Here is a 26,984-nt window from a genome sequence, read left to right on the forward strand (position 1 = left end):
GTTTCTGGACCATTAATACAAAGATAAAAAACTAATTTTTAATAAAATATTTGAACCTCGGCTTTAACCTTAGAGTAATATGCGCCAAGCCATAGAGAAGCCCTATCGCTATGTTTCAACGAACGGAAACGTTGTTGGTTAACGACAACTTCACTCTGATGGCGGCCATTTTGTTTTGTTTGACAACAGACGCGTAATGGTCCTAACGGACGCCTTTGTCACTTTGATTGTAAATAACTTGGACATTAACGTTATAATAAATAAAAATCGACAATGGAGAATTGCAGTATGTTCGGTTGCAGCGGTAGGAGTGTCAAAGGTGTTAAAGGAGTCAGTTTTCACAGGTAATTGATTTAGAATATTTTCCTTTGTGATTTACATTTATTTTTGGCATTTATTATCCTGACATGTGTATTATGTTCCTAAAAACTTTCCTTATATCAACATATTTACTTGAGACACTATTTTTTCTCAATTTAGGCAATAAATTAGTGAATTAAGGTATGTTTACTGTTGATAATAACAGTTGATTACGGGAAATATGTCAGGGCCACACTAGGCATCCAACCATATAATATCCTAAAACCTAAAACGCCTATTTATACAATTATTTTCAGTTTTCTGTAATGATTAGAATGATTAAAAATGAAAAGTAAAATAATGTTAATTTTAATTCAAGTGAAAAATATGTGTTAATACGTAGGTACTATTTTTTAGCATTTCTAAAGATGACAATGGATAAAATTAATTCGATTTGGTAATTCTCGACCTGAGTACGGCCCATTACTTTGCTGCGAACTGTAGCTAACTTAGTACTTAATACTCATAGAATGGTTCTCCTACGTTTCGGCTCCTCTATAGCTTGGCGCATTATTACTCTGAGGTTTTAACAGATTCAATAAATTAGTTTCAAATCGATGAACAATAAATTTACACAGTATTCAGTTAAAATATTATATTTATAACATAAAAATATTCGACAGGTCATTTAACTTTTTTATTACATAAAAGGAGAAAATTAAATTATGTAAGTTTATACACATGCGTAAAGATTGGATTCGTTACATTTGTTGAAGCTAAAATGTTGGAATGTAAATACATATACGCATGTTATTTTAAGGATTGAAGAATTATTTATTCGCAGATTCTTTGTTCTGTTACAAACAAAAACAGACAAATGATGGTGTAACAGATTTAAGAGAAAAAAAAACAGACCAAAACATTTTTTTAATATTTATAATTTCCTTTGATATTTCGTTCTATAGAACACCTTTATCAGTGTTTAGTAATAATTATCACATTTGCACGTTGATCACAAAATATCAACTATGCGTGTAAAAAATGAATTAATAATTTATCAGTACATTTTCAGCGGGGAATTAGAAAACTAAAAGAATAATTTTATTTTCTTTCATTACTAATAAGGTCAACTCTAGGATAGTACAAGCGAAACGATGTTAAATGTTTTTTAGTACTAAAATCAACAAACATATCCGCACTTAGAAAACAGGCTATAAATACATCAATGGAAGTTATATTTTAATACATGGAGGGTATAATTTTATTTTACAAATCGATGGTATCTACCTGTGAAACTATGCATACTTGCCTAGTATTACTTCTAACATGATTTGAATAATAATTTATTTTATTTACATTTTTAGATAAATCGCAGCAGTATCAAATAACATTATACCAGAAAGAAAATTTTAATTGTAATCTAGTGTAGGGTATCACATTGCAGCCAAATAAGCAATAGTTAGTACAAATAGTACAGAATAAGATATCTACATTAACGAACATAAACTGGGTGAGTGAACATAATTTTACTCCACAAAGTCCATTTTCCAGATTCTAACTAATGTCTTGTGTTGTAGCTTGTGAATAGACTAAATTGGCCAAGATAAATACATACAACAGCATGGAACCTCACAATTTGGCTAGAGCCCGTCACCTCACTAATTTATATATACATACATAATAATATAAATCTGACTTTTATATTACACCTAGAATAAATTCCAGGAACATACTTCATTTTGTACATAAATTTCAACATCCTGGATACGTAACCTAATTATTTAAACAATTTGTTAAAACATTTTCTTATTTCAGCTTTCCATTCTCGTCCAATTATTTAACCAGTTACGATGCTCGGAAGGTTCTACTGCGAGCTACACATTATTACAACTCACAGCGACTGATCTCTGCTTTAAGAAATCGAACTCCTTCTGACGCCTTCAAGAGGCACTTTTAATAATTATTATAAAGCGCAGATTCATTCTGAGACTTAACACGAGAGATCTCTACAAAATCATAACAACTCGGTTAAGAGATTTTGTTAGGAACAGAGAATCATAATGCTTTATAAATAAAATAAATATATTGCTTATTTAATATTTATGCAGTTACTAATTTATATAACACAATTTGGATGCGTAACAGTGAAATCAAAAAACGTATACAACCTTTTAGAAATCACAATCACTTGTGGATGTCTTTCACAGAAACAGATCATTTTGAAAACTGAATTAAATATTTTTGTTCTGTATTCCGATTACCCATTCAATAACATAGTTAGACTAGGAATCAAATAACTTCTTCAAATAACCTTCGCACAAACAAAACAGCTTGGAGAAGATTTCTAGCACCGCGAAATGTTTATAAACAAACGTGCCATGCTAAAAATGACTTCCGCAATGAAATAAGAGATATTGTAGATGTACTATTTTACAATTTTTAGAGAAAAGTGGAAAGTTTTGATTAGTTTTTTGTGTGTTTAGTCAAATTCCAGGTCCATGTCGTAGTTGGATGGAGGAGGAGGCGGCCTCGGGCGCTGTTCCGTGTTATTCGTGGATGTTGTCGGCGGTGATGAGATGGAGCGAAAGAGAGACAGGACGCCCGCCACCGGTCGGATCCTCGAGGCTGTGTCCGCGGAGGGTGACCAGGCCGCGAGACCCACGGGGGCAGCGGGGGTGCTGGGAGCCGTGGTGGAGGTGGGGACAGAGGCGGTGCCTGCTTGTCCCCCAGCTGCGGTAGAAGCCGTGGAAGGTTGAGGAAACGGGACGCCGCATGCTCGGAATAAGAAAGATAAACCTGGGAGGGCGGCTAGAAACAAACAAACGTTATTTATTTATTGTGTTGGTGGTTAACTGGCACAATTTATTGAGTTGGTGGTTAGCTGGCACAATTTCATAATGAGGAACTTATTATTATTACTGTTTTTACTATTTATTTATAAATGTATGTGTACATCTATGCGCATATATTATTATATTTCCCTTCTCTAAAATGTTCTTCACTTTGTTGTAATACGTTGATATTTAATTATAGATATCAATTACTGTAACTAGAAGATAATACAAAAACAATGTAAATGAATGCCTTGACACGGGTAATGCCCAGTGAGGTGTTCATATAGAATAGAAAAATTTAAAAGTTTTATGTGAAATAAATAGAGAAATATAAAAAATTAAGACCTCGTTCTAAAAACATAGACTGTCCAAAATGTTATTATGCTCAGTATATGAGTCCATACAATCGTTTTTTCTAAACATTAAAAAAAAAAAAAATATATATATATAGGGTACGTTCACTGTTCAAAATATGGTGTTTTTGTGAAAACAACAATTGTCCACATCAATTTGTTTAAATGAACAGAAAATATCAGTTAATTAGCATTTCTACCACTATATAACACCACTATCACTCATTATTGGATAGTTCAAAAGGTGTTCTGGACACTCCCGTTAAAGTTTTTAGCAGTGTTATTTTTTACATGGAATATTTTGACAAATCTAAATATGGAGCTTTCACTACTATACAAATTTATGAACAACTGCTATTTTTATTTCAACCATTCATGCTACATAATTTCTTCATAGTTTGCACTAAAAACTACAAAGGTCCAAATATTTACTAAAAACAGCAAATGTCGCAATGTTTTTTTATTTCGTATTTAATTCATAGTCATAATTGGGGATTATTCATATTTACCTATGATTTCATTACCACCACAATGTTTTCTTTTATTGAATTTAAAAAAAAAACTTGTTAAAATAATTTTATGTAGGTATTTAACCTTAAAAACACGAAAATAAAAATTTGCATAAAGTGCATACAATGATTTTTTCCATAAATATTGCAAAATTTTATTGATATGGTATCACTTTTTTTAATATGGCACCAAATAATTTCAACTGTCATTTACATTGCGGCAAAACTGTTCACACTTTTATGATAACTGTTCAAACAATTTTCTTTTCTAATTATGTTTATAACTTCAAATAATATTTCTATTACCAAATTTTTAAACTTTCTGCATCTTTGTCACAATTTAGTAAAACATCAAAATTAGACACTTAAACAAAATGATCAATTACACTGAACCTACTTTGAATTTAGTTTGAGACAGCAATTTACATCTTTTTTACCTTGATTTTATTCACCACTTTGGGCAAACACGGCGGCGCGCGGCTCTACATCTTTTGACAGATCGAATGAGTTTTGTAAAATTTTCATTGTAAAACCGGGGTTATGAAAAACGAAAGAAACGTTAATTGGGGTGATATTTGAATCAGAATGTATGGAAAAAAATTGATCGCTGGTGACATTTGAGGATTTTCAAATAAGGTCTTCAAATTTTTTCTTACGCGTGGTAAAAATTATAGTAAAGTTCCTCAAAAATCTATAAAAAAATTAATACAAATTAACTACTTCGAAACATCACAGTTTCAAGTGAACATGTGTTTACAGTACCTAAGCAGTTATAGCATCGCTGTTTTTCTAGCAACCGGCAACAGATTTTTTTTCCGGGATAGCCATGTTTTTCTACATCTTCCGTGTTTTAATGCTTCGCGGGTACAAAACATTTATATTTAGGATTGAACGTGGTTCTATTTTAAAATGTAAGAAAAACTCGCCAACTTGAACTCGTGACCTCACAGACGGTGTAATTTTGATGTTTCTTTCCATATATGAAAAAAAAAATACTAGTGGTATTAATTAAGGCGTATGAGTATACCTAGGTCGGCTGTGGGTGTCGCCGCCGGTTGCCTGGCAGCTGGTGGGGCCAAACTCTTCCTACAGATGGGGCATGTCGCGTGTAAGGTCAACCAAGGGGTGATACACCCCTGGTGGTACAGGTGCCCGCAAGACAGCTCGCGAACTTTCTCATCTGGAAATCACACTACACATAAATTTTTACAAAAATGTCTACTTTTAGTTGATATCTTCATTTCACTTTGTGGTAATGAATAAAGAGTACTTTGAGACGGACAATGCAAGAAGTCATCAATGGAAAAACAACAACAACAACAACAACAAACCATCACGCCGTTTCACCGTAAGGGTAGGCAGAGAGGATAGAACGCCGCAACACTCTATCTTTGCATACAGATCTCGCTTCCTCTACATTCATACATCTTCTCATGCACGCGCGCCGATTATTCCGACTTTTGACATGTCCATCTTTAAGTATTTGTTGGATTCGGTCATGCCATGTCTTTCTCGGTCTTCCTCTATTTCTGCATCCATCAACATTCGCATTGTAAATATTCTTAGCCGTTCTCTCGCTGTCCATTCCTTCTACGTGTCCGAACCAGCGCAGAGCTCCTTTCTTGATTTTGTCGATAATGCTTGTCTCAGCCTTACATAATGTACGGATCTCAACATTTGTGCATCTATCGTACATAGTTTTACCACACATTCGCCTGAGAGGTCGCATTTCGACAGCATTCAGCCTACTTTCATCCCTGTTTTTCCAAGTCCATACTTCGCTCCCATACATCAGGGACGGGACCAGGACTCCGTTGTATGGAAAAATCATCAAATATATATCATCCTATTTCAACTTGACTGCAAATAAGTATGCAGAGCTATTGGACTTACTGCGCACCACTCCTGTTGCAATAAATCGGCTGTTCTATCTGCTGAAAGATCATTCTCCATCTTTTTAATGGGGTTTTACTTTTTTTTCTTTGCTTTTTTACATCGTTACTTTTTTTGTTTACAAAATCACTGAATGTAGTTAAAATTATAATTATACAACTGTTGCTCTATATCAACATCATCATCATTCCCTTTCCGCACCTAATGGTGCATAGAGCACTGTGTTGGTGACCGATTGCAGTCAGTTTTACGCTTCAGGTACCAGTCCAGGGACTATGAAATATTTTAGTGTAAAAACTCTTTTAAATAAATATTTCATATCAACCATGTCAGGAATCGAACCCGAGACCTCTTGCATGGTAGGCAAACGCGCTGACCATTACACCACAAGGCCAACTGTATATGCTTTTCATCATATATTTTTCATATATTATGAATATTTCATTATTCTGTACATTTTTTTTTGTAGATAAAATTGAACATAAATATTAACTTCCCATTGGAATCGGGGCCCAGGGTCCTTAAATACAAAGTTTTATAAATTGTAATAGAGCCAAAAATTGAAGGAAAATGATGGCTGGGTATAAAGAAGCTTTCCTGGCTAAGGAACATAAGCAACTGGGGCCTTGTGGTCAAGTTTTCTTCTAATAAAACGCTCGCCATCTATCTTTAAATGACGAGCATTGCAATTTCATTTTAACCAATATTAGTTCAAGTTAACAGCAGTAATGAATGTTATGACGTTGATGTATAGAGAAATGTGCAAATAATATATCTGTACTTGCTTCCAATCGATTCGGAAATGAAACACCATTTTAAAAATATTTTTTGAGGGAGTCAACGCCCGAACACGGGCATGGCACTAAAAGAAGAATTGTAAGAGCCCTCTGGGCATCTAAGGGTTTATTTTGTTTTTTTGGTTTAAAAAAAATGTTTGGGCTTTTATGATTTACCCAAATATTTCATAATGATGGCCATTTTCAATGAGTTGTAAATAACTCACTATTAGAAAATGGGAATCAAGTTGGGCTAGAGTTGGATTCGAACCACGGACCTTTGAGCCGTGAGTCCGAAACACTAGCCACGGGACCACAACCCGATTATAAATAATTGACTACCTTTAACAAAAGCCTCCCAGCACACGGAACACTGCATACTCTGTTGCTCCTGCTGCTGTGTGACGGCCACCTCAGGCAGGTTGGCGATGGCCTCTGCGGCCAGAGGTGGGGGCCCGTCCGACTCCACCTGCCACAGCAACTGCGACATGACACTGTCCAGGCCCTCCCCAGACAGAAGCAGGTCCATGGGGGCTCCGCCCACCAGCAGCAGGGGGGAGTTGGCCCCCGTGCTGCCCGGCACAGCACCTGTAAGCTGCTGCATCATCTGCAGGAACCGAGACTCGGCGCCGTTCATATTCAGCGGACTGGAATACAAGAATATTCAAGTGTGAATTTCAGTAGAATTCGTAAACAGACTAAGGTATAGGAACATTATTTATAATTTTTAAAAATTAATATAAAAATTTATAAAGGAATAAATAAAATAGATTGATATTTTTTAGAGTTTGTTGAAACCCAATATAAATTATGCTGCCTTAGGGGGAAAAGAACTATTAACATCACCTCGCAGGCCGAACCTAAGCTTTGGTTTACTGAGAAAGTAAAAATCCTAGCTGATGATAAAAAACAAAGTTATCTTGAATACAAAAGTAATCCATCACCACAAACATCATAAATATAAGACCAAAAGGAATGAACTCATAGCTGATGATCAAGAAAATCAAAAGAGAATTTTGGGATAGATTCTCGAAAGACATGGAATACGATCTGTATGGTGCCCAAAGAAAAGTGTGAAAAATGCTTAGGAACCAAAGGTAGCCAATTAATGAATATACACAGACAAGCAAAATATCAATAAGTGAGGAAACCTATTTTGAAGAGCTCTATGCTAATGAACCCGGTTAACTAAATAAGAATTAGATAATTGAAATAATTGCAGAAGAAACATCAAATGAAATAGAAACATTAACACGCATAAATCAATTGAAACATAGGAAGGCTCCCAGAATCGAAAATATCCCAAATGAACTGATCAAATACTCAGGCAAAGAAATACACAAATTATTTAACAAAATATTAGCAGCAGGCATTATCCCGAGGTATATAGAATGAGTATAACTACATCTATATTTAAAAAGGACAGAAGAAAAATCCTGAAAACTATAGAGGAATTTCTTCACCGTGTACAACCCATAAATTATTTACAAGTATACTTAAAACGAGACTTAAGAAAAAGATTACCAAATAGAGGAGCAATAGGGTTTTAGAGGAAATCGATCTTCCACAGATACATTTTTCATTCGAAGACAAATAAATGAAAAGGCAATATAATAAAATAAAGTGCCACATTTTGTGGACTTGACTATGGCATTAGACAGGGTGTTGCTCAAAGAAGTTATAATAGCACTACTAGAGAGAGAAATATTCAATACAATAGTAAAGACTAATTAAGATCTATATATCAACTGCAAAACAAAAATTAAAGTTGATAATGAATTATCCAAGGAAATTCCAGCAAGTAATGGTATTAGACAGGGAGATAGTCTGAGCCCTTTTCTGTTATATCTTATTATTATTATTATTATTGGTTATAGGCAGGCAGTCTTTGCTGATGCGCCAATATCTCGTGTACTGCTTTTTGTCTGCGTTCTTTTTATTTAAAAAAAGCATCCAAACAGTTTTTGAACTGGTTGACCAAAAAGGAATGGACAACTAGGCTTGGCAATTTATTTCAGTCTGAAACTACCCTGCATGGAAAAAAAGTTTTTCTTCGTATTGAGGTGGAATTAGGTACGATAGAGCTTCCAGTTATGACTCCCGTAGATTTGTGTTAGGATATAATTGATACATCTTATGCAGGGGGGAGTCATAGTAATTATTGAGTATCTTATAAGTTTCCATCAATTCCCTCTCTTCCGTCGTTCTTCCAACGATGTAAGTCTTAGGGCTTTTAATCTACCGTGGTAAGGCATCCTTTTGAGTAATTTGGGGATTTTTGTAGAACATCTTTAGACTTTGTCCATTCATTGATGTGGCCCAAATCCTAAATTAGTTGTCCAGAGTAAAGAAGGGGGTTTGCAAACAGTTCGGTGTCATCTGCAACGAAACTCGATTGAGATTTTACGACTGTTTTGAGATCATTAATGACAGGATGAAAAGGATCGGGCCAAGGACTGAACCCTGTGGAACGCCACTAAGTACGTTATGTTCTGTAGATAAGTTGTTGCCTATTTTTACTTGAAAGTTACGATTGTTCAAAAAAGCTTCAATCATTTAGTAGAAGAAAAAGAGAAAAGAAGGCTGGGGGTCTGCAAAGTGCGCCCCACTGAGAGTTGCCCCCCTGGCAGCCGCCCGTCTGGCCAGCCCCTAGCTACAACGCTGGGTACAGCATTAAATTAAATTACAAAGTATGCATCTTCATGTATTCAGAATAAAGTGATAATTAAAATAGTATTAAAAGGTTTATACCTTATTTCATTATTATACATAACGAAACTTAAGTCTTGTCCTGGTGGATTGTCCTGGAAAAAAAACATTTGGTAAAAATAATGAAAAGGTTCATGGTAAAAGAACAATGCACACATTTATTTATTTTATTATTTAAAAAAAAAAACATATCTGCTCTTATGATTTACCAAAATATTTCAAATTTCGAGGATATTTTCTTTTAGTCCTAAATAATTGTGTTAAAAAAGGGAACAAATTATGGTAGAGTGGGGTTCGAACCTCAGACCTCCTCATCAGAAGTCTACGACATTACCCACCCCACAGAACCACAACCTGTCTCAATTCCTCGATCGTGAAGAATTAAAAAGAAGGGATTTTTAATAACTATGTAGGCATATTATATTTAGGGAGGAAATAAATAATTAATAAACCTTTGAAATTATTCACAATCGAGGCACAGATAGATTATAATATAAAATGTATACATTTTTTATGAGGTGGTTAAATCGACAACAAAATATGCATTCCAGAGAAATTTAAGGAGAAAGGTAAAAAAAAATTGCGTTAATATGAAATTTCAATAAACACTTTCCATAAATTCTATTATAAACCATTTAAATCAAACAAATATTAACTACTGTAGTAGCATTTTATTTTTATCAAACAAAGAAAACATAGATAAACTAACTGTATTACAAAATAAAGCCTTTAGAATCATTTTGAAAAAAAACAGATACACGAGGGTAAAGTCGATGGTAAATGAAATGAAATTATTAACATATAAACAAAGAATATTTTACAATACAATGATATTTGTTCATAAAATTATAAACTCTAATAAAAAAACAGAATTTTGGAAAAAAATTGATCGGAACCAGCATGAACACGATCACAATACTAGAGAAAAGAACAAAATTAGACTTCCATTTAGGAAAAAGGCAAAGTCACAAAATTCAATTTTATTTAAAGCAATTAAAAAGTATTACGAAATGGAAAAAAATATTTATGAAGAAAAAAACATATCAAAATTTAAAATAATGGTCAAGACATATGTGATAAACAATTTATAAATTAAATATATTTGTAATGTTATTATTAGAACACACATAACAATATGTATGATATGTGTGCCCTACTTTAAGATTTAAATAAAAAAATAAAAAAAAAATAATAAAAAAAAATATTAAAAGATGTGATGTTTATGTATCAGAATGTCATTAATTAGGAAAAACTAATTATCATTATAATAACATCAGTGCAAATTAAAGGGGAAAAAAAGGCATTAAAAGGCCTTAAAAATATCTTTGGATTAAAAATACCTTCTTAGATCTTTAAAGATACATACTCTCAAAAGACGCAGCAAGAGGAACCGTAAACCAATGTCCACGGTTTATAATTTGTTCTAGATAGGAAGATAACATAAATCAAAACCTTAAATTTGGTCATTTGATAATAAGGAACTATGCATTCCAGATGAACTAGCTGACAGGCGTCTCACGCTTAGATCAGCTACGTCTACGGCGAGAGGAAAAGTTATTATACCTCTACGCAAACAGCGCACTAAATTTAGTGAACGCGCATTTGCGGTCGCAGGCCCTATGGCATGGAATGCTCTCCCAGCAGAGGTGCGAGGCTGTGAAAGTGAAGTGATGTTTCGGAAAAAACTTAAAACCCACTTGTTCTCTAAATCATTTGAATAAATCCGTAGCACGTGACAACAAAATAAATTGTTTTAATTAAATTACAAATTTAAAAGCTTCAATTAAATTAATTTAACAATAGAATCACCATGTAAAGCGCCCTTGGGGTATTTTATTACGAAAATGGCGCTATATAAGTTATCCATAATAAATAAATAAGAGCGGGCATGCATTACAAATTTAAGAAAATAATTTATTGAATAAGTTTGTCTTTACACAGAATATGAGAAGTATGCAATAAATAAAGCTCACACAACATTTTAAGTTAAAGGAAAGGACAGGTTGATTAATGGTTCAAAACTAATGCGACAAACTTAAGCATTACTGATATACCAAAAATAATAATACAATAATGAACGTTTAGTGTGTGATCACTTGAAGCAGTTATCAAAGAATTGTGAATTTTAAATTTAAATCATTTTTATTTAAGCTTTGTTAAAAAGTCACTCAAATAACTAACCATCAGAATACTTGAACTAATATTGAATCTTTATCATCATTCACTTTCCGCATCTAATGGTTCAGAGGACACTGCATTGGTACACCAAACGCAGCGCAGTCTTATGCCTCAAGTGCCAGTCCAGGGACTATGAAATATTCTAGTGTACCGATTGTTTAAGAGTGTAAAATCAACTTGATGGATATGAATAACAATTCACTGTTTAAATTTATTTCAACAGAGAGGGAAAACATTTTTGAGAAGGGAATATGGAAGTCTAGGCCTAGTCTTCTCAAAGTAAATAACTCCCTAAGGAGGAAATCCAGCCGCTCTGCAAGCATTGGACATACTCAAACATTGTTGAACAATTCACTGCTTTATAATTTTGATTTGCCGCTGTCCTAATTTAATTGTATGATACACATAGACATTTAAATTGGCAATGACAATATCAGCTTGAAGAACAACAGCTAAAATTAAATGTCCACAAAATTAGTAGTCCATAAAACGATATCCAGTTTTTGGTACCAAACTAACAGCAAGAAAAACAAGAAGAATTGCAAAATCTGCAGGAATAACTCGATTGAAATAATTCAATAGATAATGTGTCGGGTTAGTGGGGATCATTCACAGAGGAACTAATACAACAATGCATTTAAATATAAAACTGACTCTTGGTGTATTTGCATCTCGATAGTTCCACGGCGGTCGCCAGTGTGTCCAATCAATATTATTTACCCTCTGAAAAGAAAAATTACTTACAAAAATACACCATTAAAATCTAATATGGATGTATTATTTAAACACTTTATATACATACACAGTTTATATACATATAAGTGCGGGTATATTGCCTTAAGCCAATTTCTTCCTACCTAAACAAACTGTTGTTAAACATATTGTAGGTACGAGTATATTAGAATATTTAAATTGAATTAAAAGAGAAAGTCTAACAGGGAAATATCACATACTACAAATAGTGATAAATATATGTGAAATGGAGAAAGAAAATTAATTGTATTTTCAAAATCAATTTGGATATTGTGTAATTTTTAAAGTAAAATTGTAAAAAAATACGCCTTCACAAAAATGCGACATGATTAGCCTTGACAATCGTGACATCAAGATTCGTGACCTGAAGAATAATATACGACGGTCTATCTTTATTGGATTATGGATATCAAGTATGGAGTCCCTACTTCACTAAAGACATCGAGCTACTGGAAAAAGTCCAAAGATGTGCTACAAAAATCCCCAAATTACTCAAAAAGGATGCCTTACCACGGTAGATTAAAAGCACCAGGACTTACATCATTGGAAGAGCGACGGAAGAGAAGGGATTTGATAGAAACTTATAAGATACTCAATAATTACTGTGACTGCCCCCTGCATAAGATGTATCAATTATATCCTAACACAAATTTACGGGAGTCATAACTGGAAGCTCTATCGTACCTAATTCCACCTCAATACGAAGAAAAACTTTTTTCCATGCAGGGTAGTTTCAGGCTGGAATAAATTTCCAAGCCTAGTTGTCCATTCCTTTTTGGTCAACCAGTTCAAAAACTGTTTGGATGCTTTTTTTAAATAAAAAGAATGCAGATAAATATCCGAACACGACATATAGGCGCCATCAGCAAAGGCTGCCTGCCTATATAAATAAAAAAATATTTAAACGGTCACAAATGATGGTCAAAATATAACCGAATTGTGACGTGTTAAGGGCGTTGCCAATGCAATGAAGCGTTTTTGCGGGAATTTAAAATTGTAAATATTTTTTATGCTACTAAGTACAAAAAAGGTGATATATCAGTCCTACACTTCAGGCGCCAGTCCAGGATCAATGGTATATTGCAATTTAAACAACCTTTACATTTTCGACCTGCCAGGGATCGAACCCAGGACCCCAAGAATGGTAGGCAAATGCGCAAACCACTACACAACGAGACGGACTTATCGCCACTCGATTTTCTTATTCAGGATTTTTACCTGAGAACAGCCATCGAGCCGAAAACACTTGTCCAGGGTTTTGGTTCTATTTCACACACAGAACTGTACTCTTCATCCGCCTAGCATGGAAAAAAACTAGTTCTATGAAGGACGCAAACAAGATATACTGTGGGCGTAACTACTGACATACAATAGAGTGTTCAAATATTTTTTAAATATATACGCTAAGAAAAAGAACTACAAACAAACTATTATTTCCATATGTGATGTAAAAATGCTAAAAAATATATAAGCTGTAGGCAGAATTAAAAGTCTTACAAGGATATAAACCCTTTCCTTACTGTGCTAAAAATATCCCTGCGTTGTGTACATTACTAATGACTAGTTAATGTATAATGACTCATTACACATGCAAAATTGAGATTTTAAATCAGAAAAATGTACTTTTTTAGTTCATACACTGCGACTAGCCACACATCAATTTTATTGGTGATTTATCTCAGATTTCTGATATTTAATGCTTTTTCTGTGCCCAATAAGAATTTATTATGTAAAAATAAATTATTTTAACCGATATGTAAATTTATAACAGAGGAATATTGAAAATTTTAACTCAGTATTCATTATGTTTATAGATATTAAAGTTGTTAGATGCAATGTATACTAGCTACACATAACCTGGAAGAGAGAGTTAACTTCAAAATTGTTCCTCAATACTGATGAAGAAGATTATAAAGTCAATTAAAAAAAAAAAAATGTGTGTATTTATTCTGTCAATCATATAAAGATAAAGTAATTTCAATTTATTTTGCCGTGCAAAATTTGTATGAACTGAGTGACTAATTTTTTACTGTCAAATTCCAACAGCCATCAAACAGACGTCGCATCGCTTGAGGTATTGTGATACATCTAAAACGTTTTTTAAAAAAAGTTAAAATACTTTCCACTTGACTTATGACCGATAGAACAGGTTAGTTTATAGATTAAAAAAAAAAAAAACATTTGTGACTACAATTACAACTGCAATAATTTACAAGCGAAATATAGCGATTAACACGAACTAAATCTACATATTTATTTATAAATGCATATGTTTTTTGTTTACATTTTATCAACAGCTATCAAAGGAACAAACAGTTTTTTAAATATCGTAAACCACTACCAATAAGATCTTTATCAAGACAAAAAAATATGTTTATCTAGACACTAATTGAGATAAGATTTCTTTGCATAACAACGTTTACTTATTTAATGAATTATTTCACCGACATAGTAGGTAGCACTTGAAAATATTTTTATGCTTCTTGAACTAGCTGGATTAATCGACAAAATTTTTAGTTTGTCCAAATTTTTGTAGACAAAGACTGGATTTCACCTAGTATGCAGGTGAAATAATTCGAGATGAATATCACCAGCATCAATAAAGGTTTCGGATCTTTAACCTCACAAAATCAGATTCATCAGATTTTAAGAAATATGGATGTTCAAAGATAAGCAGAATGGTGAATGTTACACAGTGTCTAAAGTGGCAACTTACACCAGAAAATGACCGGTCATAAGCTGTGTAAATGCCTAGACTTTCATATTCCTTATCGAAAATATTCTTCATCTCTGTTGTAATATAATAAATAAAATAAATTAATTATTGAGAGAAGTCCCAACTCCATGGAACCAAAGTCCTGTGTTGAGTTGGGACGAATATATGTAAAAAAAACTTTTTTTACAGTCAATATTACCATATTTACTGCATACTCGTATAACAAAAACATCATTAAAACATACATGGCAAATTAAATATAAAAAGAAACATGCATGGTTTGACAAATAGAACGAATGGACGACGAAAGAATGGTAAAACAAATATATTTGGCAAAAATGAACAGTAACGTGAGACGAGGACAACCGAGGAAGATGTGGCATGATCAGATAAACCAAAATCTTAAGTCTGGTCATGTCAAAAGCAGACAGAACCGAAGTGCATGTAGGACAAGATGTATGAATGTGGAAGAAGCTAGGAATGTATGCCGGGATAGACGTGTGTGGCGGTACATTCTCTCTGCCTACCCCTACGTGAAATGTCATGATGGTGGTAATAGTAGTAGTAAGATGCAATAAAAAAACATTATAAATATATTAAATTATAGTGGGATTGTAGTAGGTATTTTATTGTAGTGACAAAAGCCTGGGTATGATAAATATTTCAGTAAATCATTTCTTAAATTATCCTTCCAACAGGCGGCCGGTAGTTATCGTTTATTTTTTTAGTGTACTATACGTATTTACAATACACATTTAGGTATTATGTTGGCATACTTTAGTCGTGCTTTTGCGCATCACTAGTCTAGTGGAATTTTGTGCTGATTAGACACATATTTTTAACAATTTTCTGCTATTATTACAATTATTTCATAAAAAATAATAACACAATATTTGGTTGAAGAGAAGATACACAGTTTGTACGAAAGTAGTAGTGTTAATGAAGATAAGATACACAGTTTGTAGGAAAGTAGTGTGTTGATGTAGATAATTTGATAGGATAGTGCGGAAGTAAGCGTCGAAAAAGAGAATACAGAAAGAATCAATCTGTTGGTGTTCTAATTGTAACGTTTCTTTACGTATGCTTATTTGTTTTAAAGATTTTCACTACATAAGTAATCATTATTTAAAAAATAAATACAGGTAACTCTCCTATAACACGGTAGATTGGTTTCTATAAAATGCCGTGTTATATGAGACTCAGAACCAATACAAAAAAGGAGGCTAGGTTCCAAAAAATTCAAATCAGTTTTTTGTTATTAAAAATTTTACAAAAAAAATATAGTATTTCAGTGTCTAAAAACTACATTTTTTAATCTGTTAAATCTTATTTAATGATTTTATCTCTCATCGCTGCTCGATAAATGTTTTCTGGTTAAATGATAATATCGTCTTTGCTCTTTGAATATTTTAAAGTCTGTGATTTTGGTTTGCTTGCTATTCCTAAAAAGTCATAAGTTTTCTGGTACAGAAACAGGCAATTTTATAGCTCTTTTTTTAATTTTCAGCTTCTTTCAGCGGATGGGTTTGCATTTAAAAAAATAATAATCTAGATTTTTGCTAGGCTTGGGCCCTGTAATTTCTATGAAGTCAATTCTTTTCATTTACAATCTTTGTGATGATTCTTTTCATTTACAATCTTTGTCACTTTTCTTTTCCTCAAAATCGATTTGAACATTTGAAGCCATTACCAGCAAATCTACTTCGCCCATTTGCCTTCCACCAATAAATCTTGTACGTCATAAAAGCTTATACCGTCAAAAGAATCTATATTTCTTTTTTATTTTATTAAAGTTTTGAAAACACGTACATTGGCGGGCTTATTGCCAAATGGAAATTTCTTCCAACCAACTAATTAAATTTACAGTGTTATTTATATAATTTTACTTTTGAAAAATACGTGAGAAAAAAATACAAAAATCGAACTAGCAATATGTGTGTAAATTAATTAATTTATATCGATACAATATGGAAAAAGTATTTTTGTATTATTTTAAAAAACTTATTGAAATCTGTAGTCAGGTGACAGAAGGGACTATCTGTATTTTCAAAAATGTTGAGGGGAGATGAAATAAAACCGTGATTCAGTCTGAAAACTAAAATATTTTAGTGTTTTGTCCAGTTTTCAATAATTAACAACCTTTTTAAATATTGATGTTGTTTCTTTTTCTGTGTGTATGTACTAAAATATTTATTAAAACTGTTGAAAACTAACTTTTTTAAATATTTTAGTACTTAATACATATAGTTATTAATGTTAATTAGATGACTTTCTACCATATTCCACTCATACCGCCAAAAAGCATTACAACCTTAAAAATAAATTTTGTGCAAAAATAATAAGTAACAGTGAACAAATGATACGGGGATATGAAGTATACTCATAAATGAGTTATGTATTATACCTGTTCTAAGAATTCATCATCGGGAAAGTCTAATCCACTAAGTAAGGGGTCCTCAAACCCGAGGCCACGATTAGGAGGCGCATTATTAGTTCTCGCAGCTGAAGATTCCCGAGTGGCATCCGTGTCTTCTAACTGTTCTATAAATCCACCAAAACATATGGGACATGTGTAGTCCTGAAATCAATTCAAATGAAATGGTTTAAAACAAAATTTTATTAACTCTATTAGCATATAATAGATTCACCGATAAATGCACTAAACAACTATCAAACTATTCATCACATCTGTCTCTCTGTAGGGGTAAGCAAGAATAATAATCTAAAGGGTTGAAAATATAAAATAAACAGTTAAACATGGAATATTAATAAAAAATTGAATAATAGATACTAGTTTGAGATGCCCATTAATGGAGAAAGTACTCAGCGGTCAATAATAAACATAACGTCTGACTAACTTGCAAGACTCCAATCTCCAGAAATAAATTTTTTACAGGAGGGTGAAAAAACAGGATAATTTGTTGAAATTATACTGTTTTTTCACCCTCCTGTAAATTTTTTTTTTTTGAGATTGGAGTTTTGCAAGTTAGTCAGACGATAAACGAGAAACAGTAAACATGATCACAATACCAAAGAAAATGTAAAAATCAGACTTCCATTTAGAAAAATAGCGAAGTCCAAAATTCTATTTTATATAAGGCAGTAAAAAATATTATGATATGGGACAAATCATTTATGAAAAAAAAAAAATCAAACGGAAGGTTAAGAAATATGTGTTTAACAACTTATAAACTTAATATATGTACATTGTTATTATTAGAGCACACATAATATAATATGTTGATGTGTTAAAGATTCAAAATAAAAATAAAATAAAATAAGTAACAGTTACCAAGTACATTTTTTTTATTTACTCGAGAATCATAACTACGCATTTAATATAATTCTGTTTCATAATTTATAAGTAATATGCAACATAACATTAAGGCATAAAGACACTTAGATTATGATAGCACCTATTTCATTTAAAGAATAATAAATATCGTGGGTACTTTACAGTAATTGTAATAACAACTTCACCACGAAGATTCATGGGTAGAAGGGTGTATTGATTAAATACTGAAAATTTAACATTTTAAAGATGACAAATTTTAATGGACAATTTATTTACTGTTTTTTTTTTCGTTTTGAGCAAATATCAATAAATATTATTTTTAATCATTGCAGAGATGAAGAAATCAATAAAACACGAGGTATGAGTAAGATTTCACCTTTTTTATAAGCTTTTCGCTCACGTCAATTATTCCGAAAGCAAACACCATTTTTGCTTCAACTCAACAGGATAACAACTCCGATACTAATTACAGAATCGAAGAGCCAAATGAATAATTTGCGATCATTTTTGAAATGTCAAAGAGCCAAATACGATGTTATTATGCCAAATAAATGGGCAACAAAATGAAAACGTAATACGGATAATCGTGAACCTAATAGGATTCTAAAAATACACCCATCAAGTATATTATTTTTCTCAGTTTTCTCTTGCTGATAAAGCAGGTGACTGTCAAATAATGCAATAATCAAAGTCGAACCGCGTCCAGATTATATTGAAAACACACGATTAAGGATTGATTAAGGTACCGCAATAAATAGACAAATTTCACAAGGTTACGTCAATTGAAATCGTCATGTTTTGTCGAAATTGCGTAGCATATCTGGTTTGCATAAAGGAATATGCGGCAGGATAAAATGATCACAGATACGTGGGGTGACAAGAACATTAACCGCCATGTCGTTCGTCTCAAATTTAGGTAAAATATATTGGATATTGATTTTATTAAATACCTGTGAAACATATTCTAATTCAATACTGCATTTGTGACAAAAGAACCGGACCGGTAGAGTTCTGTTTTCAACCACAGCCTCTGCCATTTTATTAAGAAATTATTGAATCTAAATTTAATTATTGTATTTTGATAACAATCACCGATATTAGTTTTAGCCAAGAAGCAACAACGAACAATTTACACATCCGCCATGTTTCTTCTTTCTACGTTATCTTCCATAGATAATAACCATCACAATACCAAAGATACAAAAGTGTTTTTTTCGTTTCAATAATAGGTAAAAATAAATTAGTAGTATATTAAAGTTATTGTAAATGAGTAGGTAACCAAAATTGTTTATCCAAGTAATTCTGAATAAACTTGAAACATTTTTCATATTAAATTTGATGTGAGTCAGTCACTGTTGCTAGTTGCTACATAATACATAAGACGTAAATTTGTTTTAGACACATTACAACCACATAGTATTTCAAGTAGTAAATAGTCTACCGCTCCATGATCCTGTGTTGATGATCAAAGACGCTTAGCGAAAAAAACCATCGTGTGATGAAAAAAATATTAATTGCCCAGCAACAAAACAAAACAGGTGTGTCTTTATTTTAATTTACAAATACAATCATCATCTTCGGTCTTGTTTTCTCCACTGCTGGATTAAGACCCCTTCCAAAAATTTCCAATGTATTTCTATTTCTTGCTTTTTTCATCTATGTTCTACCGGCTATCGAGGCAATGTCATCGGCTCATCTTTTTTGCGAACATTCAAATTCACCCTTTGTTTGTCCATGGTCGGCACCCTATTATTTTGTGTGTCCACCTATCATCATTTTGTCTCGCGGTTACATTTACAATTATTTCATAAAAAAAATCATAATTACAATTTTTTTTTTTAATAAAAGGTTTTTATATTTTTTGAGTTGTTGTAACTCCTGGAAATGTAGTTCAACGTATTATATTTGTAAAATACTTTGTGTTATATGATTTATAAATAAAAAAATGAAAAATGTTTTCTTTTTAATTATATTTTCTATAATTATAAAACACTTTGGCGAAGCGTATGCTGATTCACGGCATCAGATTAAATTGAATTTTAAAATTGTCACAGCGCAAATGGACAGTTATTAGGAAATGAAGTGATTGGACTGACCTTTTTGTGATTATTCAGATGCCTCTTGATAAACTGCATAAACTGCTACTCCCCACTGTAATATCCTCAGAGAAATAGTTCCCTAGAGAAGCTCTATTGCATAGAAAAAAAGCGTTCCAACTTTTTGGTTTGGTTTGAGTTTGGTTTTTAGTTTAACAACAAACGTGTAATGGACGGTTTCGCTTTGCGTTCGCAATTCTCAACGCAAGTACCTACGGCTCATTTTGTTGCTGTAATATGTAGCTAAGTTCGTGGTCAATAATCAAATAATAGTTTTTCTCCATTTGTGTGACTTTATTAGATTATTTATTACTCCAAGGTAATATCTAATTTAATAATATCTCATGTGAAATATTAAATTGCTCTGTGACATTGTATCAAAAAACCCCTAACCACACTGAAATATAATAAAAATTGTGCGGGATGCCGATAAATTAATTGTCAACACAGCATTTGAAGATTCATATTTTTTTTAGTAAGTAATTATTGTTGGGGAATATGTAGATCTATTGATACTTTTAACAGCATTAGGTACAGCCTTTTTAAATGTATATTTGTTAAAAAAAATTTTTTTGAGCATATTTTGCATTTTTTTAAAAACTTCTACTAAGAATTCAAGGTCTCGAACAGAATATGTTATTAGCAACTCCCAGCTCTATCTAACATTCTAGTTATTTAAACGCCTTGAATTATTTCTAGGCAAAACTACCCGACGTCTGGACTATATTTCTTTTTCTCACTTATGTTTGAATTTGTGTGGTCGCTACCTCTATATTTCAAATTGCTAATGGTAACCCAATATTTGGTAAGTATGATTTTATATTAGTAAAAGAATAACGTGTCTATTTATTATAGTTATGGGTCAGCGGGTGACACGATAACAAGCCCCTTTGTTCGAGACCCGCAGTCAAAGGGTTAACTATTATTTTTCAACCCATAATCCGCGTCGGTAGTAGTCTATGAAAAAGGCATTTTGAATTTTGACATTTGACTTGACATTCGCGTTTCGCATATGTGCTCCTGGAAATTTTAAGGTTAGTTTCGCCGTGTTTGTTTTCCCAAGAACTTTGTAAAACTTTATTTTATTTTCATTTATTCTTAAGGTGCGTTTACTAAGGCAAATTATCAAAAAAGAAATGACAACTCACAAAATGTTTTTGAAAAAGTATATTATTTCGATTTTATCAAATTTTAAAATTAGTTTTGTAAAATATAAAGTTGTGTTTCTGTAAGTCTGAGTTCGGCCGGATGAAGAATACAGTTCTGTGTTTGAAATAGAACCAGAATCCTGAACTAGTGTTTTCGACTCGGTGGCTACTCTCGGGTAAAAATCCTGAAATTGGAAATTGAGTGGATAAAGTTCACCTCGTAGTGACGTGTTCGCCTACCATGCTTGAGGTCTTGGGTTCGATTACTGGGAGGGTCACACACAGGGTGGAGAGACGGAATAAAACGCGATGTTTACCGTTTAGAGACCAGAGCCTGAACTGATTTATTAATTCTAAGTAAAACGCCCCTTTAAAGCGCCGCGCGTTAAGCTAGGGTTTCCTAGGACAGCGGTGCCCGTATTTTAACGGCCGTAGTGAACGGTGATGCGGTAGACAGCCGTCGTAACGTCGACTAGAGAGTGGTTTCCTAGTGAAACGGTGTTAAATGGTGTTGATAACACCGTTTTCCTAGGAAACCACACTCTAGTCACCGTTACGACGGTTATCCACCGCATCACCGTTCACTACGGCCGTTAAAATACGGGCACCGCTGTCCTAGGAAACCCTATCAACACCATTTAACACCGTTTCACTAGGAAACCACTCTCTAGTCGACGTTACGACGGCTGTCTACCGCATCAGGCTCAGTGGAGCAGGCCGTAACACTGCGAGTAATATTTGAATACGATTATTGTATTTAAAATACATGATTTTTGAGAAGTTGAATTTTTTTTATATGATTTTAAATAATAGTTAGTCGATGTAATTCAAACCAGTTATTAACTGATAATAATCAGAACCATCAGGAAAACAATATGGAATCTAACCAGCTTATGGCTTTTTACTAATTGCGTGATAAAGCATATCACTACGTTGTAGAAAGTGATCATCAACAAACAGTTTCAGATTTAAATTGAATTTAAAATTTCAAATACACATTCAACAATTAGATACTTACCTTCTTTATAACACTTGTTATTTACAATTAAGAAGTTAATTATTTAAAAAAATAATTTAATATTTGTATAAACAAAAAGCTTGTTTTCTTTCTTTGAAATTTCAGTAATCTGAAAATTTGTTAAACTGAAAAGGCTTGGTTTTATATGTTTATAATTTATGGACATTATTGTACATTCCTGTAAAATGGAACAGAATTGATCTGTCTAAAGGCTTTACGGAGCAAATTTTATTTAGCTATATATTTGTTTATTAAATATACGGCCTAAGGCAATTATAACTTGAAGAAACATATATACAAGAAACTGAACAAAAAGAATGTAAAACTATATAACAAAGACAAACAAGGGCAATAAAATAATGGTATACAATATATTCATAAAGACGATAAACATGTAAGACTTCGAGCTAAACTATGCCAACCCATCTTCATCCCACACTGTTTTAGTGGCGAAGAGATCTATGAAAAGCCGGAAGATCTATCCCGAAGAATTCCAAGTTGTGTGACGGATTGACTAATCTACACATTCTGGACATTAGGGCATAAATACAAAAGTTGCTCTTAGAAGATTTGATAAATAGCAGATTTTCAGACTTCTGGTGACACGGTTGGGAACATGAAAAGAAATTGATTTCGCCGTAAATCTAAATTAGGTACAACAATGTTTGAGTATGTCCAAATGCTTGCAGACTGGCTGGATTTCCTCCCTAGGGAGTTATTCATATTTAAATTTATTTCATTATACATGGAAAACATTTTTGAGAAGGGAATATGGAAGTCTAGGCATTTACAGGGCTTATGACCGGTCATTAGCTGGTTTAAGTGGCCACTTTACACACTGTGTAACATTCACCATTCTGCCCATGTTTGAACATCCACATTTCCTCAACTCTTCCATCTGTTGACTTTTGTGAAGTAAAAGAGCTGAAACCTTTATCACGTGGGTGAGATTCATCCAGCTGAACCAAATCACCTACTAGGCAACGCCTGAAAACAATTTTCCAATTTTTATACTTCTTCTTTTACCAGGTAGTTAATTCAACAGTGTTTGAGTATGTCCAAATGCTTGCAGACTGACTGGATTTCTTCCCTAGGGAGTAGAGGAAATTTGGATGTTCAAACATGGGCAGAATGGTGAATGTTACACGTTTGTAAAGTGGCCTCTTAAACCAGCCAATGACACGTCATAAGCCCTGTAAATGCCTAGACTTCCATATTACCTTTTCAAAAATGTTTTCCCTCTATGTTAAAATAAATTTAAACTAAATTAAGTACTTTAAATATCTACAAGTCTAGGCACTCTGTAAAGAGAGTAAAGGAAAAAGGAATGTTTATTGAAATAAAGATTTTCATCATTATATTACATCTATCGAATGCATATTGAAAATACAATTGTCCAGCTTTAGTAACATTTATAATATTTAGTTTATTTTTAAACCTTGACAAAGGAACTTGTTCTGAAATCAGTCAGCATATTAATTGAAATTCAATGATTTTACACAAAATAAATACGTAGTTAAATGATTTACTCTGTCAAGTGATGACTTAAACCTATCAATGATGTATTGATTACTTGTTGGAAGAGCTTACTTTATGTTGAATATTGTTACTTTAGGCACTTTTTTTTCTCGTCTCTGACAGAGTTTTTTCAATGATAGGTTTTCTTGCTCTTAACATTTTTTATATTATTATACATGTGTTTTTTAAATATATACTGGCGGCCTCCGTGGTGTAGTGGTCAAGACGCTTGACTCGCGCACGGAAGGTTCCGGGTTCGATTTCCGGTGAGAACACAAAAAAATAAAATGTGATTTTTCTCAAGCCTGGATGTTTTGTAATGTAATTCACCACTGTAATTGGGCCTCCTGGCCTATTGTGGTGCAAAAAAAAAAAAAAAAGAAATTATGATATGAATAAAATATACTATAATAGAAAAAAACAAAACAACAATTTCTGAAAATGCCTGGATTTCTATATTTCTTGTTAACTAAATTAACGGTTGTATTATTATTTCAGCCAAAAAATGTTACTATCGTTTCGGCGATCTGTCAATACTTGTGCTACATTATACAGATTGCCAAGGGCATCCCGAGATGGAAGAACTCAACAAATTCGGAGCATTCGGAGGAGACCAAATATCTCATCTAATCCTGGAGTACAACACAGATTGACAGCTATGAAGAATGACTCTGTAGAAATGGATACAACTCCTGACATGGATTTTTTTGAGAACTCTGAATCAGATTTTTTTAATGTAAGTTTATTTAAAAATAATAAAGAGATCAACTTAATTACTGGAAACTATTGTTACTACCACCTCAACCCCAAAATAAACTTCTTATTTAGCAGAGCGGTTCAGTCTGAAATATCTTTTAAAAGAAAAACATCACAGACAAAATGTGTGCTGATTATAGAAGCACCAGGAAACATTGTACAATGTTTGATGCCTTTTTAATAATATATGTAAGCTATGTTCGAATATTCAAATTTTATACTCATATTGCAGGTCGGTTCTGCATACCGCAGAGCTACCAAAGAACTAGCCGCCCGTGATGAGTTGACCAAATTACAAATTGTAAAACAGAAATATTTTAAGGAAGAAGTTCCAAACTTTTTATCATGGAGTGAAAAAGAACATATTCGTTACTTGAATAGAAAAAATCCAGAAGAATGGACTCCAGAAATAATTGCTGATAGCTTTCCTACAACATTGAATGGGGCCAAGGTTTGATTAATTCTTTATTTTTAATGTATCTTTTTAACTAAGATTTTTTTTTAAGACTTTTTAATCCTAGAATGATAACCATAGTTTACAGTACATTAAAGATAACCACACGTTGATTCGATATGTATATGTTTGAGTGCACATATTTTGAATTGTGTATAATATGTCGCTGCTGAATAGTTCAATCGGCTACTCAACTGGGTGGCTAAACTGTTCATTAAATGCCGGCATTCAACTCAGTGGCTAGGCCGTTATTTCTATTTCTATTTCTTTTGCACCACAACAGGCCAGGATGCCCAATTACAGTGGTGAATTACATCACAGAACACCCAGGCTGAGAAAAATCACATTTATTTTTTTGTGTTCTCTCCGGGAATCGAGTGAATTAAGCATCTTGACCACTACGCCACGGTGGCCGTTTGTTCAATGAAGTAAGATAGCTCAACGTGTTGGCTGGTTAAAAGCTAGGCCTTTGGAAACGGCTGAACTAAAACCCGCCGGGTTAGGTTAGGATAGGTTGGGTTCAGCTTAATAATAAAAAAAACGTTTTTTTTTTTTTACTTAATTTAGTCCTTTACTATATAAGTTAATTTAAAAAAACTTTTTATAACTAAACTGAACCTGATCAATATAAAAAAATATTTAAAAAACAGTACATATTCATGTCTTTTATAAATTGATCCGGTAGGCTGGCAAACCAATTATCGGTTTAGCCCTTCTTAGAGTAGACAGTTTGATTTGTGATATTGAATATTGTTAAATTAATTTATTTTCTTGGTTTAAAATAATGCTTTATGTTTATTACTTCCTATAGATTTTTGTATTATGAAAAAAGAATGATTACTTAATTAAAATGTGTATTTTTAATTTTTCAGAAACTCCTGAAAGTAGTATGGAAACCTGCTTCCCAATCCCGTATTGACCGCCATGATGCATCTGCTTTAAGAAATTGGAAAGAGTTAAAAGAAAACTCACTCGAAGGGATCACTCCAGAACTAAAAGCTCACATATTAAAATTTTCCAAAAGGGTTATTCCTCCAAGACACAAGTCTAATATAGAAGAGACAAAAGTACTCTCATCCCAAAATACAGGTTTTAATGAATACAGCAGTATTTTAACACGCTATGAGAATTCAACAGAGCCCATTCAAATCACAGAAGGTGATAAAACTTCAAATAATCAATTACAAATTGAAGGGTTGTCATCCGATGTTAGTACAGATGTTATAAGAATGAAATCAAACATAACTTCTCAACCAATAACACTAGATGATCTTAGATCTAAAATTACTCAAGGTGCCGAAAACAACATGGAGATTTCTCTTCAAGAGAAATTAATCATCTCTCCTTACTACAAAAAAGATCACTTTAATTCCAACGCTGTAATACCTGAGGTTCCAAATACTTCTGTACATGTCACACGATCTGAAACACAAGTTAAACATGGTGTTGAAAAAGCCGATCAAATTCAACCATATCCCGAAAGAATACGTATACCTAAGAAAGCCTATAAGAAAGGAGTAACATATAAAGTAAATGACTGCTTTTATGATGATGATGGAAGGTTTTTATATAGAGTTCCAGGATTGCTGTCACAAAGAAGTCAAAATTAATTATTCCGTATGTGAAAAAAAAAATACACGCATATACATAGTTGTAAATAAATAGTTTTTAACGTCAA

The 26,984-nt window shown here is 32.8% G+C and overlaps 2 protein-coding genes across 7 annotated transcripts; one reads left to right on the forward strand and one right to left on the reverse strand.

Moving 5' to 3' along the window:
- Window positions 1-940: 940 nt before the first annotated feature.
- On the reverse strand, window positions 941-19,509 carry LOC148283589 (E3 ubiquitin-protein ligase RNF115-like). 3 transcript variants are annotated; one of them, XM_088243607.1, is made up of 7 exons: window positions 19,267-19,509; window positions 17,426-17,599; window positions 12,207-12,275; window positions 9,417-9,469; window positions 7,008-7,312; window positions 5,024-5,176; window positions 941-3,108 (listed from the first exon to the last, which is right to left on the reverse strand). In XM_088243607.1, the coding sequence occupies exons 1-7, from the start codon at window positions 19,351-19,353 to the stop codon at window positions 2,780-2,782; spliced, it is 1,170 nt and encodes a 389-aa protein (XP_088099733.1). In that variant the 5' UTR covers window positions 19,354-19,509; the 3' UTR covers window positions 941-2,779. The 3 variants fall into 3 exon arrangements, with proteins under 3 accessions (XP_088099733.1, XP_088099734.1, XP_088099735.1); XM_088243608.1 differs by lacking the exon at window positions 19,267-19,509 and adding an exon at window positions 18,693-18,942; XM_088243609.1 differs by lacking the exon at window positions 12,207-12,275.
- LOC148283590 (uncharacterized) lies at window positions 18,937-26,984 on the forward strand. Of its 4 annotated transcripts, none has more exons than XM_088243603.1 (4): window positions 18,937-19,232; window positions 24,595-24,832; window positions 25,085-25,303; window positions 26,179-26,984. In XM_088243603.1, exons 1-4 carry the CDS (start codon window positions 19,156-19,158, stop codon window positions 26,914-26,916), a joined length of 1,272 nt encoding a protein of 423 aa, XP_088099729.1. In that variant the 5' UTR covers window positions 18,937-19,155; the 3' UTR covers window positions 26,917-26,984. The 4 variants fall into 4 exon arrangements, with proteins under 4 accessions (XP_088099729.1, XP_088099732.1, XP_088099731.1 ...); XM_088243606.1 differs by lacking the exon at window positions 18,937-19,232 and adding an exon at window positions 21,402-21,736; XM_088243605.1 differs by lacking the exon at window positions 18,937-19,232 and adding an exon at window positions 21,402-21,515.

Source organism: Micrasema longulum, unplaced genomic scaffold (assembly GCF_059751315.1).
Source record: "Micrasema longulum isolate JH-2025_06_02 unplaced genomic scaffold, ASM5975131v1 h1tg000219l, whole genome shotgun sequence".
NCBI lineage: Eukaryota > Metazoa > Arthropoda > Insecta > Trichoptera > Brachycentridae > Micrasema > Micrasema longulum.